At 39.8% G+C, this 17584-nt stretch overlaps 1 protein-coding gene across 3 annotated transcripts in view; it reads right to left on the bottom strand.

Annotated features, from left to right (window-relative positions):
• Positions 1–3147, bottom strand: part of TBC1D19 (TBC1 domain family member 19) — a 50122-nt gene extending 46975 nt beyond the window's left edge. For 2 of the 3 annotated variants that reach the window (XM_062636539.1, XM_062636541.1), the window contains exon 1: positions 2972–3107. Coding sequence is in view for 1 of the 3 variants with exons in the window: in XM_062636538.1 (XP_062492522.1) it covers positions 2972–3070 (99 nt within the window). In the remaining 2 variants the exon portion in view is untranslated. Of the gene's footprint in view, positions 1–2971 lie in introns of all 3 variants that reach the window. The other variant, XM_062636538.1, reaches the window with a different exon arrangement.
• Between the last annotated feature and the right edge of the window lie 14437 nt (positions 3148–17584).

Raw genomic sequence — 17584 nt, 5'->3', positions numbered from 1 at the left:
CCTCTGCTTCATTCAGCTGAAGTCTTGTGTACCCCAGTAACCCCAGCAGCAATTCTACCTGTTGAAAACCTAGTATCTAATATTTTGGCTCTTTGTAACTGTTACTATTTCCTTTCCAACACACTACAAAATACGCTCAAAAGAAATTCCAAAGCAAATGACAGGCTCAGCAACACTCCTTCCGGCATTCACCTCTTTGCATTAACTGCAGGCATGTCACCAGTATACCAGAACTCAACCCACAAAATCAACCTTACATTGATTTTCCAAATTGTTGCTAACAAGCACATAACCCTACCTCTACCTCAGTTCTCAGGACAAAATGTGATTATCTTGGTAACCCCAGAGCTAAAGCTGTAGCAGCAAATCATTTGGTGCCATGACAAACTTTATTTCAAAGAGATTGTGTATCACAGTCCTTGACACTTGCTCAGGCTCTCAGTGACAGCCAAGCACAGCACTGGTGTGATTAGTTCATAAGCACAGCACTGGTGTGATCAGTTCATAACCACAGGGCTACTCTATCATCTCTCACAAATAATGCCAGGATATTGTGTCTTCCCCAAAATTCTATTAACTTGTGAAAGAAACTGCTCGTTTTCACCTCTCCTTCCTAGACATTAAAAGAGATGACTTTACAAAACAGTTTTTGTTAATATTTAAAATACTGTTTGTGAGACTACAGGAACTCTCAAAAATCACAGGTAATATAATGGACCTTATGATCCATTCCGACTCTCTTGTTTTCAGAGACAGTAAATAGTTTTGATGAAACAGCATCAACAAGGTCATTTTCTATACTGACAAGATGAAGAGGAATCTTTGTAAAGGTAAAATACAACTGTAGTATAAATACCCAAAAAATGTAGGTTTTATTCTAAGGCACTGCCTCAAGAGATTTCTCATAATACTATATGCATCCCCCAAAACAGTTTAAAATCACCTAAAAAGGGACCACCTGTATAACAATACTGCAACCAGTGCAGAGGAAGCATTGTTCAGAAACTGACTGTTAACCAGGAGAAGGAAAAATAAACATCACCTCCTATCAATAAACTTGAGTTCAGGTGTGATGCACAGCCACAGCAAAGTTTTCCTATTTGGTAATGCAACTTAGGAAATACACCATGTAATGGAAGGGAAATCAAACTTTAACACAGAGAGAAGCAATTCAGAATTCTGCTGCTAAGTGATAAAGATCAGGGACTCACTGACTGGGTCTTTGCAACTGCGTAGTATAGCAATAATATGACTATACAAGCATTACAAATAAAACAAATCTATACTGTGCATGAAAGAACATAAATGCGTGGAAGGTCAATAAAAAAATTTCAAGATCAAGGAGAACATAAAGATTCCTGACAAACAGGGTGTACAACTCTCTACACTGAGAAATCCTTCTGTTGATGTAGCTATATTTTTTCGAGTCTTTCAGATCACTACACTGAACTATAGATCTTCTATTAATCTTCTATTACAAACTCTGCAAACACCTACTCTAAGAGTCAACCCGAGTATTTGTTGCCCTGATTATTTTCTCTCACTTTAACACCTTGTGTGATTAGATTAATCTTCTGACCTCCATACATACATGGGGGGTTATTTGTAAAACAGTGCTCTGCAAAGCTATCATGACAAATTTGGCTGTGGTGATTAGATCATGTTTTATTTATTTTATAGGTTACCTTTATGCTTTGATTATGCAGAGTTTCTGCTTGTATTGAATAAATCGAAATGCTACAGAGTCAGGGAGGATTTAGGGATTTAACTGCTCTTCCAGATATCAAACACCACCATGGAAGGGCACTGCTAAGGCCCTCAGAGTGTCTGTCTGTATGAAAAGGCTGTACAAAACGGCCATCCGCCAGCAGAGTTTAAACACCCCGCTAAGTCCTGATAACATCTAGCTTCCTAGATGTTCCTGTTTCAAAACAAACACGCAAAGTATGAAATGACTGTGAAATCAGGCCTCAAGGGAGAGAGAGACAAAAGAATGAATGCGGAGGTGAGAACATAAAGGTTTTATTATAACCAGTAACAGAGTTGAACCCTTCTTGAGGGCAAGGCCTTGAACTTGACTTTCCACACCTCATGTCAGGCTACGTGGGCTGATGAATTGCCCAACACTTAGGAGAACCCAACATCTACACTCTTACAATTCCAGCCCGCTTCAAGTTAGGCACATTTGCTTACTCATACATCCAGAGCGCAGTCAACACGAGCAAAGCAGAGGTACATTTAGAAAAGCAGCTAGACACGAAATTGGCAATTAAAAACAAATAAAAAACCAAACCCAAAACCGCAAACACCCCCAACCCCCCCGAATTTCATAAGACTCAACCCAAAACATTTCAGTAGCACCCAATAGCACCAACATTTCAGCACCACTACTGTTATTATGGTTCCAACGACTGACACAATTTTCATCTGAAACATCCTAAATGAAGCTCAGCTGACACACAAAAATCTGGTTTCAAGTGCAGAGAAATTATTAAATTTTAAAAAGCAACTGCCTTCCCAGCTACAAAAACGAACTTTAATATGCACTTCCATCTATTTTAATTTCCTTTCACCAAACCCTCATTTTCTCAGGGTCACTCTGGAGGGGTGGGCCTGTATTTAAAGCTTCCCAAATTAGTGCTTAAAAGACAGATTCATTTTCGGAACTACATGAAGCAGGGAGATTTCAAAAGGACAGTCTTCATATTCATTGTGAAACCCTTCAGTCCCAAGGGGAGAAACTAACAATACAGTTGTAGAAACCAACCAGACCCCTCTCCGGCCCCGTCGAGGAGGGGAGGAAAGGGGAAGGAAGGGGAAACAAGGCCTCTGGCCCCCCCAGCGGAGGCCGCATGGGCTAGGCCGGGCTGGGCTGGGCAGGGCTGGGGCGACGGCCGGGAACAAAAGACCGGGAAGGGGAAACGGGCAAGGGAGGTGGGCCTGGGGGGCACGGCGCCAGGTCTGGGCTCACCCGGGCTTGTCGCTCCAGCTGGGAGTGGAGGCTGGAGCCCTTCAGCCGCTGCACGATCCGCGCTATGGTGAGAGAAATCCCGCTGTCCGGATCCAGCATCGCGACACGAAGCCCCTGGCCACTGGAGGGCTGCTGCACCGGACCGCTTTCGCCGAGGCACCGCGCCTCGGTAACCGGCGTTACCAGGCAACTGCGGGACCCGGGGTTGGTCCTTTGGATGCGTCCGGCTGGAAACTGATGCCGCACAGAAAGGTTCCCGCATCTGATCATGACCCGAGCGGGGCAGCGTCGCCTGCCGTGTATGCCCAAACCCTCGTGGCCACCTCGCAGCTCAGCAAGCCTTAATTAATGTCTGGCTTTGCCTTGTAAAGGACCAAATTTTCTCTTGCAGTCAGCTATTGCACCTAGCCGAGCTGTTGTTATAAGTAGCTTACAATGCAGCATCTTCTTGCACGGCTGCTCAGAGAGAGCTGGCAGTGAAAGTGCTTTAAACCCGTTGCAGTGCAGTCAGAAAGGTTAGCTTAGAAAACATCTTTAGCTGCATTTTAAGTGACTTTGCACGCTATGAGGTAGCAGAAGTCATATTCACATAATTAAAGCTTGAGATACAGTTAAAAAGCTGCTTTTTAGGACCTGAGGTATCACATCCAGCTGGTGTGAACAGCAAATTCAGCCGTGAGGCTCGTTTCTGTGTGCTCCTTGAGGAATTCAGGTGAAGTTTTATTGCGCTGTTGACTATTTTAGCCCTCTCTGCTCAGCATAAAGAAGCATTAATTCATGCGCAGTAACAGGAACCAGCACAGCCCTCATTTAAGCAAAGCAGCTGCATGGCACTATGTACCCCTCACCGGGTGATGTAAATGCAAGGGACTTTAATCCACTTAGCCTTTATGGGAAAATCTATTCCTATGTGCATCAGTAACAGGACCATGTAATGAGATTCTCACTTAATAAACTAATTTACTAAGCCAAAGTACTAATTTTGAAGATCCCAGAATAAATAATAAATAAGGTAAGAGAGTTCAAGGAGGTAACATGGAAAAGCTGAGCTCTGACCTCCAAAGCTAAGCATTAATACTCATTTTCAGTTCTGAGGATGTCAATACCTCTGTAAAACAAGGAATGTGTCAAGATTCTGAAACATCAGGTTGCAACTTTTTCACTGCTGTGAGTGATGCAGATGTGAGGAAATGAAGACAGATGTCGTCAGTTACCTTGCTAGAAAAAAACAACTAGGTATAATAGGTATAAAACCACACTGGAACTCATCTGTCTGCAGCCTTTTTCGACTGATCTGTGAGCATTTCTGGACAAAATTAAGTTTAAAGAAGAATAGTAGTAGAATATTAGAGATATTTAACAAACAGTAAAGAAACCTGGAAAAGTCACTTAGGCTAAATCAAAACACTGAGGAGAACTCACTTTTTAATTCATGGAGAGCATGGAAATCAAATGTCCAGATACCAATGCCTTGAATATCTGTTCTAATTTACACCAAGTTTTCTGTCAGTTCTGGTCTTACATGCATATATGAAGTTGGGGACAACAGTGAGCACGCTTTATTTTATTTTATTTATTTTTATTTTATGTGTATAGGGAGTTAATTCGCCCACATTCCCAACTGGACAAGCATACAAAGTGTAATAGCTTTGTGTGCTAGTTCATAATAAAATTCTGCAAAGAGTTCACACTGAGGCAGTACCTCTCCTTGTTTTTCTTTTATTGAGGAGAATAATTTCTTTGTGCAGGAACTTTATCTGCTAAGACAAGCACATGCAGAAGAAAAGATCATGCCACTAAGCTCCACAGCAAAATGCCTCTAAGTCCAGAGTTTTACATTGCTGCTGCAAGTGTGAGAATAAGTCCTACCCCTTTGCCTGGTACAGTGCTCAGCAGCATTTTCTTTTCTAGTTTTTGAGAGAACCTGTGGACTGCCATAGGGATAGCAAACTTATATTGCATTTGGCAAGTGTGTTGCTTGATATGTAGGGACTCACAAGTTGGGTACATTCCTGCTGGTAACACAACATGATGTCTGGCTGCTTTCCATGCTGTGATCTGCAGGCACCACGTTCAGCCAGATGGCAGGTTGTGGAGTGGGATGGAAGCCACAGCACCTTGCTGGATAGAAGTGTGTGTTCTCTTACTCCTGGGGAATACGGGGCAACAATACATCCAGGTGAGTTTCATTTGCAATGCGTAAGAATTTGCAGGTCTGCAAAAGCCACCTTTATCTCTATAGGTCAACAAAACAGCAGAAAAAGCTAATGTCAGCTGCAGATGGGTAATTTCCTCCAGCTGACTACCTCTGCTGCAAGTTTGCCTTTGTTTGTTACCCTCTACATGTGCATGTCTGTCACTTTTCATTCCCTGTTTTTCTAGGCTATTTCTAGTCTGGTTTCCTTTCTCCTATGCACTGGGTTTCTCTTTTGCTGGTTATGTCTCCAGTATGGGTAGGAAAATTTACTTCTTGTAAATGCCAATCAAAGATAAAAAGGAAGGCAATATAAAGAAATAATCTTCACAGAATCTTACTAAGGCCTGTTAACAGCTTCTTGTGTATCCTTACCATATCCAGTTAAGAAATCTCATGCTTCTTTTTTGCTTCCTTACAAGGAGCTTACTGCATAGCAGCTTGAGAAATGCAGGGTCATTGGTAAAAAATATTACTTAAATAACAGGCATTGGCAGAAATCCCAACCATCTCTTTAGTCTGTCACCCTGGTATCACATGACTAGTTTAACTTGGTTCATGTGATAAGTGTTTGACAATTACTGCTTTTTCATCGTGATTTACTTTTAAATTGCAAGTAAGCAACTGCATAGGCTGGTTTTATGATGTCCAGTACCACATACCAGAGGAGCCTGCAGGTTTGATCAGAGGTTCTGGTGTAGGTGTCATTGTTTTTCTGGTTTGGGTTGTTTATTTTTGTGGTCTTTCCCTCTCTTTTCTCAGTCTTGCACTCCTGAACACTAATTCTCTTCACCACTGTATTCCTCCTCCATTTACAGCTGCAGTGCTCTACAGTGTTATACCTTTCCTTACTGTATTTTGTGTCAAGTTACTGCAGTTAGTTGTACCTGATACTAGTATCCCAATTATTTATCTGCCACTTCAGGTTTGGAAAGCATCAAGAGTTTGGCAAGAGATGGTAAAAACTGCATAATCAGTATTTGAAATATTTCACCCATATTCTCTCCATCTTTCCTTGGTGGATTTTCGATTGAGGAGAGGATACTAAGCAACAGATGCATCATACTGTCATATTGAAGTCACATGAGACAAAATGCATTTTAACCCTTTCAGGTGATTCTGAAGACCAGTTTATTTCCTGGAGTGTAAATGCAGTCAGTAAAAAGGCAAAACAATCAAAGGATGCACTGCATGCCTGGAAGTTGGCTTTTTTCCCATGTTAGTTGACCTAATTAAAACCAGGGCTGTCTGCAGTCACCAAAGGAGGCAGTTGCCTTTTAAGACAGAATAATGGTGAAGGAAGTCAACAAAATCCCAGCAGTGTCAATAAAATCCCAGCAGTCCCAATTCCAGACTCCCAGCAGTCAACAAAATCCCAGCACTTTCAGTCACCTGCTCCCAAGACAACAGTCTTCCCCGTAGCAATTTGCAACATTCGTGCTGCCCTGATCCCACCTTCATCTTTCATTCTCTTGCTGGTAGAAATGCTAAGTTATGAAGTCTCCTCTCAGGCCTGCTTTTTCTGCTGGGGGAACAGGGGTGGGGAGGGACTGGAGGGGGACACTGCCCCTTAACCTGTGCTGAAGGTGGATACAGTCATGCAGTCAGTGCTGGCAGGGTAAGGGAAGGAGGGATAGTGCAGAATACGACTAAGCATGCAAGCATTGTCACTTATTACAGTACATAAGGCACTTACCGTTTCTTGACACCCTGAGTAGCAGGGAGTTAAGCTGTCCAGGGGAGCTACACATTTCAGTCACCCTGATAAAGTATCATAAATATTGTGCAGATCTCTAAGTTGTCCCCCTTTTTTGCTACATGAGACGCTGCCAGGAGAATGACATTTTGTGCAGTCCCTAGTGGTAGACTGGGTCATGTGTAAGGATGGCTGTGCCCCAGCCAGATCAGTCAAGTGCCATCACAAGAGTGTAAGGCATTAAAGGAAAGTAACAAAAACCAAACACAAATACACCCCACACACACCCCCCCCCCCCCCCCCCCCCCATTTGCTCTACTTCTCTACTTCAAACAGGTGAGTGGGGGATTTTTATCACCCCTTAGGTAAACTGATTTTTTTGTTGTTGTTATTTTGGACATTTTTCATCTAAAAAGCTACTCCTGCCCAGACCTTCATTTCTTTCTCCACTTAGGGCCATTTTAACTCATGAAGGTTTAAATATCCATATTCCTGATCCTCAGTCTCAAGCCATTAGCAGAATATTACCTGTGAACTAAATTGTCAGGTTCAAAAAGCTACTCCTTCGATTTTTCATCCAAGCAGGTTCTTTCAGTGAACATCATATTCATTCCTTTGCTCAGTGTGCCCACTCTCTATATTAGACTAGTGGATATTAAACTTTAATCTCAGTTATGGGCCAATCCTGCAAGCTCACCTTTATAACATACACTTGTTTCCTTGTGCAGTCAGAAGAATTGTTTGGAGCTGATAACACAGAGGTGTGACAGAAAAGAGATTTATATCAGTGACTCACCCTCATCAGTTTCAAGCTTTATACAAATTACTGCCCAAATAGTGACAGTGTGTATTTTGACAAGTTTCAATACTTTATTTAAAATAATCAGTTCCTGTAACGAGATATTTTTCCCAAATGCCACTGATACAGGAAGCCTAGATGATGTATATTCACTCTTCAGGGCAGAAAACCTCTCTTATTGCAGACTACTGTTCATGAGAAGTTATATATTTTATCTAACATGTGGCTGAACTTGAGAGCTAGACTTTGACTATCAACAACATTAAGGATTATCAGTCTAATTTTAGGAGTTTCACATTGCTTCATTTCTTGATCTTAGGTAATGTCCCACCAGACAACGGAAATGCTGAATGAACTGAACATAGCAAGCAGAACCTTATGAGTTTCTCACAGTTTTTTCTCCACTGATGGTGCTGACGACACTTTTCTTTCCTTGTACAGATAAATGCTTTATGCCATTGGAAGAGAGCACTGAGCGCTGAATGAATATCTTCACCAACTACGGAATAGAGTCTCCTCTAATTGATCTCAGGCCATGGCAGGGGCCTAAAGAATTGTCTATCAAAAGATTTGCAATTGTCCTGTATTAGTTCAAAAAAGATTAAGCCAAAATATAAAACTGATCCCTAATTTCTACACTAATTCTCTGCTTATATACAGGAATATATTATTGCAGAAAATAATCCTAAAGCAGTGAGCACTAATGCTGCTTGTTAAAAGAATCACTACTAAATGATCAGTTTTTACTGTGGAAATAAGCTTATAGCAAGAACATTCACAAGATTTCAAAGCAACCACCTGAAAAGAGTGGAACAGTGAGGTGGAAGAGAAAACATATGTAAACCACAGCTCTGAAGGCTGGATTAAGAGCCATTGAATAGCAAGCTACCCTGCTCTCACTAACCCCAAAAGTACAAACTAGTGTACACATCTGCTTAAAGGAAAAATGGCACTGAAATATTGTACCTGGCTCTAGGGAGCACAAACAAACCCAGATGACTTGATTTCAGTTGAAGCTTTCCACACTGAAAGCAAAGGAGTTTAAATATGCAAATGCAGTCAGGTTTTTTGTTTTGCATCACTGTTCAGAGGTCTGTAAAGAAATCTTTCTAGTGAAAAAACAGATTTGCTACATCAAAAAAAGGACAGAGGTACTACATTAAAAAAATGTATTACTTTGTTAATGAACAGGATGCAGGATTGAATCTTACAATCTGTACTGCAGCATGTTCCCAGAAAGACCAGGAAGGAAAACTAGAAACCATTCACAAAGGTCATAGTGCTAAAGAGCTGAAGAAAGGTTGGGATTATTTGTATTCATGGCAAAAAAAAGAAAGTGAAGAGACATATTATGAAGCTGGTAAAACAATATAGCAAAACTGCACAGATTTGCTCTAGCTGAAGCTATCAGTCATTACTGTGAATAAACAGTCATATAGCAATGTAATTGGAGGAATATGTAATGTCAGGATGACTGCGATTCATTAGAGAGCTAAGGTGTGGAATATTTTAAAGTCAGATTTTCCCTGATCCAGCTCCAGGAGCCCACATGCCTGAGCTGAAGTTTGTCAGTAACTTGCAATAATCCAACCTCCTCTCAGCAGGATACCTCCCTGCCTATCCTGGTGACTTTTATCATGAATCACTTTAGTTCTTCATAGGAAGGACCCCTGCAGCCAACATTCCTACCCACTGTTTTCCAGAGCAGATGGGATAAAAGGTGCTCCCACCTTAAATGAATATGTAGATATACACTAGTAGTCAGTGGACAAAAAAATTCCTGGTCTTTGTCTGAATCTGCATTCAGGCTTGCACCCACAGAGAGGCGAGCAAGGTAAATTTTTTTCTGGGTAGGATGTATAGCATCAACCTAAAATATAGCATTAAAATACCTCACTGGAGGTGTTCAACAGCAGAAAGGCTCACCCTCACTTACGAGGATTTTGATTTTGGTAAAAATGATACAGATTTTGATCAACGAAGTGACACATAAACTTGTCCCCCACACATGTACTGACCTAAAGGGAAATATCAGTGGGAGATGACACTGATTCTTTGAAGTAATCTATTTTCAAAATGTAGTTAATTTTTTCCCTAACTATAACTGTGAAGATTTGCAATAAGAATGGGGCAAAGACTTAAAATAGCCTATAGAGCAGATTTAGTAAGGGATTTTGAGGAGAAAATATATGTATGCGTATTGATTTTATAATCAAAAGCTCACTTAGAAAAACACTTTGCTTTGGCATCATTATGCAGTGGTTTAGGACACCAAAACCCCCAAATGCCCATAGCCATGCAGTGGTTTTAACTTTTAGTGCATTCAACTGTGACAAGAGTTAATATGCTTTACTTTTTAAATTTAATATGTATATATATATTTTAATTTCCTTATGCAGTGAGGTGCTACAGGCTTTCATACCTTTTTCCAAGAGGAACAAGTCTGAGACCTAACCATTTATTTACTCCTTTGCACTGGATAAGAACTCTTTTGAAGGTACTGAATACAGCTCAGTTGCATGGGCTAAGGGATGAACAGTCGGGACTTAAGATGCTCTTTGCAAATTCACAGTTTTGGTTAAATTGGTTTAAAGAAGGAGAAATCACACAGATAGGAAGGGCAATAGCTAAAGAAGTGCTCATGAAGATGCATCAAAGAAAGTACAGAGGAAAAGGAGTCCTTATCATGTTATTAACTAAATGGGTCACTATGTAGTGAACAGCATGATGGGAAAAGTGTAACCAAGGAAAGAACCTGTTTTGTTTCTCATTCCCCTGTACTATTCAGGGAAATGAAATTTACTGCCTTCTTGATAAGGAAGATGGGTTTCATCACAGACATATCAATTTGTACTGCCAGTTTCTTCTCAAACAGCATTAAATCTGGAAGGTCTTGGATATTTTGTAATATGTCAGACCAGAAAAACAAGTTTCCTATCTTCTTAGGAGTGATGATATTGTGTATGACCTACCACCTACTCCTTCCTAAAACTAAAAATGTATTTAGAAAATTATATCATAATCTGATTTTTTTAGAATTTGACTATTTCCCACAGAATCCAATCTTAAATTTCCAGCTTTCTCTATATAAGGTCTTGTGAACAAGATATTCCAGTATGAAATGACTCACTTTAACAGCTAAAGAAATAAATAGTGCTTTACTTTTTATTTTGCTGGAGCATTCCTGTTTGACTTCTAATAACTACTTTTGTGAACAGTCATTGAGAATTAAGTGAAGACTTTGGAGAGAACTGTCTTTAGAAAGTATAAAATTGCAGCTGACAGTTCTGGCTTTCTAACTGAAATGTAAATGAAATATAAAGAGATAAGATTACTGTAAGATTATGGTTTGAGCAATATTATACTTCTCATACTGCTGGGTTTAAAAGCAGAATGAGTGAGAGTAGAATCTGGGAGCATTTCACTAGCATGTCACTTAAATTATTTAAAACCCCTTTACTTGCTCCAGCAACTTTGAAACAAAGCTTTTAAAAACAAAATACTAATTGTTACTGATCTTTTGTCATGGTCTCATCAGAAGTACTTCTCCTACTTCAATTTATTTATTTTCCCCACATTGCAGGAGTGCAAAATGAATGCACTAGAATAAAAGGAGAACACTGGGAAAAAATAAGGTATCCAAGAAGTGACACAGTAGCCACAGTTGCTATGACCTGTGACTGTTTTGCACTGCTTTGTCTGTACAGAGCATGCTTAATGCCAGTGTAGTTGATTATAGAAAGGGCCAAACCAGTATGCATGAAATTGCAAATGTAAGACAATGACATCAGGCACACAAAAATTATTGAGAGAAATCATCCACATGAGTTGCAATTTTTCAAATATTTGTTAAAGCAAAATGAACAATGTATCGTGCAACTTTCTGTATACAGGGATTACATCCCAAAGATCCAACTTCTAATATGTTCCTCTGATTTAAAAGCCCCTTCCAATCCAAATCATTGTATGCTTCTATGATTCTATGTATATCTGGGAATACCATGGCCTCTTAACTGAGTCTGGCTCTATCAAGAAGGGAGTGTAGGGAATTCAGAGCAGAATTTGTCCTTGGACTTTTGTTTCTCCCTTGTTTTGAGAGTTGTGTCTTCTCCATGGCAGCTTTAAAACAGTTTTGTACCATAAGCAAAGACTAAACAATGAAAATGAATTTAAAACTTGCGTGCTTTCAGTCACATTAACTCCCTGCACAATGTAATATTGTATAAACACAGACAAATAGTCCAAATTAACTACAGCAGTTCTTCCTTGGAGTGTGTTTTCTTAAGAATTATATAGACAAAAACTACTGCAAGTAAGGCCAATAATACCACCATTTAACAGCCAGTCTGTGCTGAAACTCTAGAAATTATTATTTTCACTGAATAATATTGTGAAATCAGTCTGTATGGAAATACTGTCAAATACTCCCAGGAGTGGTTAGCACAATAGTCAAAATAAGGCAGTATTTGAGCTTGATCCACCTCTTTCATTTTCTCAAAGAATTATAACTGACAGCTTTCAATGTTCAGTTATTGGACAGCAATTATACTATCAAAGAAGTCCAAAATGCAAAGACAATTTGGCTAATTTACAAATAAAGATAAGCATCCCAGAAATAAAGACCTAGAAAAGAACTTCAGCAGGGGTAAATTATCTTCACTCCCGATGGTCTCCCTGTACCTCATCTTACTTGTTCAATAGTTAGTCCAAACTATCAGCCACAGAGTTCCAAAACAAAAAAAAACCCTGGCCTTCAGATTGTCACAGTAAAAGACCAAGAGTCAAACAGTAAAATACTTAATTGTGTGCAACAAAATGCATAGTCATGAGCCTGGCTTAAAATCTTACTTTTATTTTAGGAGCCCCAGAACTTGGGGACAACCCACCATCTCACTGCCTGAGTACCCTTCCATGCAAAATCATGACAGTGGAAAACCGACAAAATTCTAGATGTCACACACTGATTTGCTCTTCATTAGATCAAAATCCTACTTGGGTTAAGTACTTTCAAGGAGGGAGTATTTTTTCTTTGTGGAGATAACTGGAAGGGGTTTGTAGACAATAGTAGCTGTCTATGTTGTACCAATAGTAATAAAAAGGTCTTCTAAACATGTCCTAAAATTTTTAGATAGAGCTCTAGATTTAGAAATAGCTCTGATAGCTATTTCATAACTAGATACCCTCCTGCAAATACTCTATTTCCTGTTCTTCTTTTTTTTCTTATTCTTTGCCCTTACTTCATGGTCTGAATTGTCCCAAATGACTAAAATTCATACTCAGTTCTTGATAAGACACTTAGCCAGTTAGTTACTTTGAAAAAGTGAGGCTGTATATGCCCCTCTTTAGCTACAGAATAATACAGTATTCATCAAAATATAAGCAAATTTTATGTTCAATTTCTTGTGCAGACGTGCAGATTTGTGAAATCAGGTCACTGCTGTTCACAGAAAGTTATGATTCCTATAAAACCTGAAACTTGCAAGAACTACTGTTGGTGATTAAGTGAATGTAAGTGTAATTTTCAGTATTTTTCTAATGGAGACAATGCTCTTGCTTCACATACTTCAGGTTCTCTTAAGCCAAGGGTCATACAGTTCTTGGGAAGTCAGACATCAATGAACAAATTTCAGTAGTATTACCTTAAAGGTGTTTATATATATTACAGAAACTGATACTCCTCAGAAATGTAGATGTCAGCTCGGATGTCATGAAACACAAAGTAACTTCTCTCCATACATAGTAAGACACGTAAACTTTGGATTCTTAAATTAAAGCCCTGGCTTCAGACATGCTGGTACCAATTCACCCAATAATACGTCAGCTGACTTTCTCTATTTCCTCCCAATTAATTGTTCAGCCAGTCACTTAATGACTTAGTTGGTGTTGTGAAACTAACATCTCTATCTAATTCTGTGGAAATGTGGAAATCTATTTGATCTTAACGTCACGAGTGTAGGAGGGCTTCTTCTGAGAGAAGAGCTGTCTGATAAACATAACACGGGATCAAGTCTGAAGAGACTGCCTTCCTTTTCCTGACTCTTCCACCAGCCCATTGAGTGGCCTGTGTCAAATATTTCACTTTCCTGTGTTTCTTTTTTTTCATCTTTAAGTTGAAACTCACAGTGACTGCAGTTAACATAACTGGCTTTTTTTGTATACTTCTGAGTATATTTCATAATGATGAAAACCTCTAGAAGTAAAACAGTAGTGACTCTTTGTTATGTGCTTGACTGGAATCTTAAACAGAAAAGACTACAGTTCTCAGTTGTTACAGGTAGAGGTTTATTTTATTGTTCCAATTTTGAGTTTTATTAAGGAGTTGAATACCATCCTGAACAGTTACACTGTTCTGTTGCTGACATTTCGACCTATGGGGGCTGTTTCTAGTGGCAGCCCATATCTTTTATCTGTTTGTTACAAACTGTGTCATGACTGTACCTCAGAAACCAGTCTCAGGGGACTGGTACCTTAGAACATGTGATGGATTCTGACTTTGACTGATGGTGGTTTAGTATGCAAAAATACGCTCAAATGAGCACATTAATGGTTACAACACCTGATGGTGTTTAGATAATCCAAAAAAAGTGACCTCTTTGGCCATGTGTTAAATCATCCCAAACATCCAAGAAGTTAAAATACTGTGAATTGGCATTTCCACAGAAAGAAAAGTAGTCACCCCCAAAATAATTTAAAAGATACCTTGAGAGATATCCAGATCTGTGGCATCTTCCAGGCATTTATTAAGCTACATGCCACAGCACTGTCATACATGACCACTGGAAATGCACTGCAGGAGCAGCAAGAGCAACTTGCTTGCCTTTGATCCCCTTTACAGTTGCTGAATGCTATTTCAGAAATCACTGATGATACGTCAAGGTGCTCTGAAGTACATTTCATCCTTCTGTTACTGAGTTCAGATGACTATGATAGACACTGGTCTTAATCGTAGTTACTGTGGGACACTGATAAGACTGAAGCTCAGATCACCTTGAAAAGGCTTAAAATCAGTGTTTTCCTGAGAATTTTGTGTGTTCCCCAGAGGATGGCCTAATCAAGATCTCCTTGTAGTTTGTATCTATGTGAGTAACAACACTGACTCAGTGGCCTAATGCCAACATAACCCTGGCAAGTGAACAGAAATAGATCATGACTTTCCATATATATTTCTTCTCGTTCATTTACTTTATTTCATCTGCCAGGACAAAAAAGGTCTGGCAATAAAGCAAAAATATTTGTAGGTTTGACACAAGATAAACATAAGCGTTTCCAAATTCATAATTTTACAAGTGGCATTTCTATTTAAATTTAAGTAAAGATCTTTGTCAAATTAATGAAAAAAAAAGAGCAGATGATTATTCTTCAGGAAAAAGAACAAGACAACTGTAAATTGATGTGGCTTGGTTTTGGACAAGAAAAGCGTTATATGCATAGCATGAAATGACAGCACAACAACTGTTTAGGCTGCAAAGACAGTGTGTGTTCAGTTTTTGACATTATAGGGGGACAAAAGCATTAAGGCTAAAATAATAAAAAAAGAAATAAAATGTCAGATTCTTTTGTTACCAAAGGGGAGCCTGCTCCCCTTTGAATACAGGGAACTTCTGTATACTTTTCTCTAAACTATCTGCAGTGGTAAACTACAGTACCTATCCTAATTAACAAAGCCAATTTTATTAATAAATTAGTGTTGCCAGTAAAGCAGCCAACTCAAAGGAAGTTCTTGCCTAAAACTCCCAACATCTCAGATAATGGATGACTAAGTTCAAGTGGGACAGACAGCCAGGTTCTTTGGTTTCTCCTAAATAATAAAATTCCCTCAGTGATTAGCAAGCATTTCATTAAAGCAGCATCCTTTTGTCTCTTTCTTAAAGCTTGCAGGGAGATAATGAGATGATACTGATCTGCACAGAGAGTGACCTATCATACAATTAGCTAAAGGTAGTGGAGAGAAATGATGCTAAAAAGGCAAGTCAGAACTGTCCAAATGTTATGATTATTGGCTGTACATTTGAGTAAATCTATCCAAAAAGATGCCGAGAAAAACAAAACTCTTTGATCTTTGCATATTTCATGCAGAAATCCACTCCAAAAGGGGAATCAAGAGTTTATAGCAAACTCTTACTCATTTAGTCTGCAAATTAACCAGCAGACGTTGAATCCAGCTCAGCCCAGGGCCAGATGGTATTCATCCAAAGCTTCTAAAGGAAATAGTAAAATTATTAAACATGATATGTAATCTCTTGCTTAAAATTATGCTGTTGCCAGAGAGAAAAAAATGGGCCAATGTGATGCCAATGTTTAAAAAGCATTCCAGGGGAACTAAACCCTCAGAATTACGAGCCAGTCTGTAAGCCTGGCACCCACAGGAGGGAAATGGGTAAAAATATCTCTGGACACATGGTCTGCACAAATTTTGTAAAGGAAAGCTACACCTTACAGAGCATGTGAACAGGATGATCCAGAGTGGTTTAAACAGTAACTACACAGTTAATATTTGCACAGGATAGCATTCCATCACTTGTCCCAGACTTGCTTTTGGTTGAAATTAGAACCCTCTGGAGTCAATCATGGCTCAGTACTTACCCCTCAGCTCTTCAAGTCTATACTCCACATGCTGCCTTCCACCACTGTGGTCTCCAGTGCATTTGCTTTCTGCATGGTATGTGACTATACTGAGAGCCTTCACAAAGCAGGATGCATCTAAGGCAGGTCCATTTTGCATTTCTGCTGAATACATGAAGTCTCTGGCTGCAGTTGTTGGCCTCATCAATTTCAGCCCTCTTGCATGTGCTTAGGATGTATGTCTTAACACTGTAGTGGGCCCACCCTTTGGGATGGGGCTAGGTACTCTCTCAGGAAAGATGGCCCTTCACACCTTCCCACACACAGTTGAGACTGTATGAGGTGAGAGATATGCACTGGCTTTATGGTGTTTGCTGTACTGAACTGCAGCCATGGTCAGACTCTCACCCCACTGAGAGCAAGAGGGTTAGTGGGACCTTGCAGTGGTAGGTACCACTGAAGGCCAGCTGTGTCCAGGACTTCCAAAGGAGAAGAACATTGTATGAAGTCCTCCACAAAAGCCCACCGCTCTCTGACAGTTCAGCCTTCTCTATGTAGCACAGCCATGGCAGGCTTTTTTATGCACAGCCTGGCACTGCCACTGCCACCACCAGCGGGCTTGTATTGGGAAGACATGAATGGCAACAGATGAAGCCATCTGCTCACACGTAATTCAGGACAATAAACTTGAGAAATATCATCTGAATTTGCACATCCAGAAAAACTGAGCTGCAATGCAAACATGACTCTGGGCTTCCTCTGAAAAAGTGTAACAGAAAGGTCTGGTTTCCTTCCATCCCTGGAAAAGACAAGTAAAAAAGGCACTCTCCCCTTATACTGACAATCAGAGGCAAATCCTTGGAAGCCACGTTCCTGGCATCCATGACCATCCTGTGAACACAGAGCCAGTGATCCATGAATAACTGGTGATTTAGTGGTGCAATGCTGGTAAAAGTCTTAATAACTTAGTAGAATACATGCTGAGTTTTCCAATGGTTTGCATGCATGCTTCAGGCTTCGTGTTTTGTTTCTTTAACTTGAAACTTTATTGCCTCATGCTGTGAGCACAACCCACAGCACTGAGCTACTGTATCACTTCTTGGTTTGTTTCTTCATTGCTTATCTAGATTGAGCTTCTTAAGACCTAAGACTTCTTAAGACCTAAGATGATTTGACACATGGCAATCAATGTTCATGGATAATCCTGGAAGACTTCTCTGGGCTGAGGGAGCAAAGCTGGCATAGATTTGCTTGCCAGAAAGAACAAGAAGAATTAGGGAAGAAGAAGTTCAGGAGTGATTTCTAACACCATGGACAAGTAGACCATTGGTCTGGAGTGAAACAGAGAATGGTATGATTAGG

Source organism: Pezoporus occidentalis, unplaced genomic scaffold (genome assembly GCF_034315485.1).
Source record: "Pezoporus occidentalis ecotype Australia unplaced genomic scaffold, CSIRO_AGI_Poc_V1 ctg48, whole genome shotgun sequence".
NCBI classification, from domain to species: domain Eukaryota; kingdom Metazoa; phylum Chordata; class Aves; order Psittaciformes; family Psittacidae; genus Pezoporus; species Pezoporus occidentalis.
The sequence above is the reverse complement of the archived record's forward strand: the minus strand, read 5'-3'. Positions and strand labels throughout refer to the sequence as shown.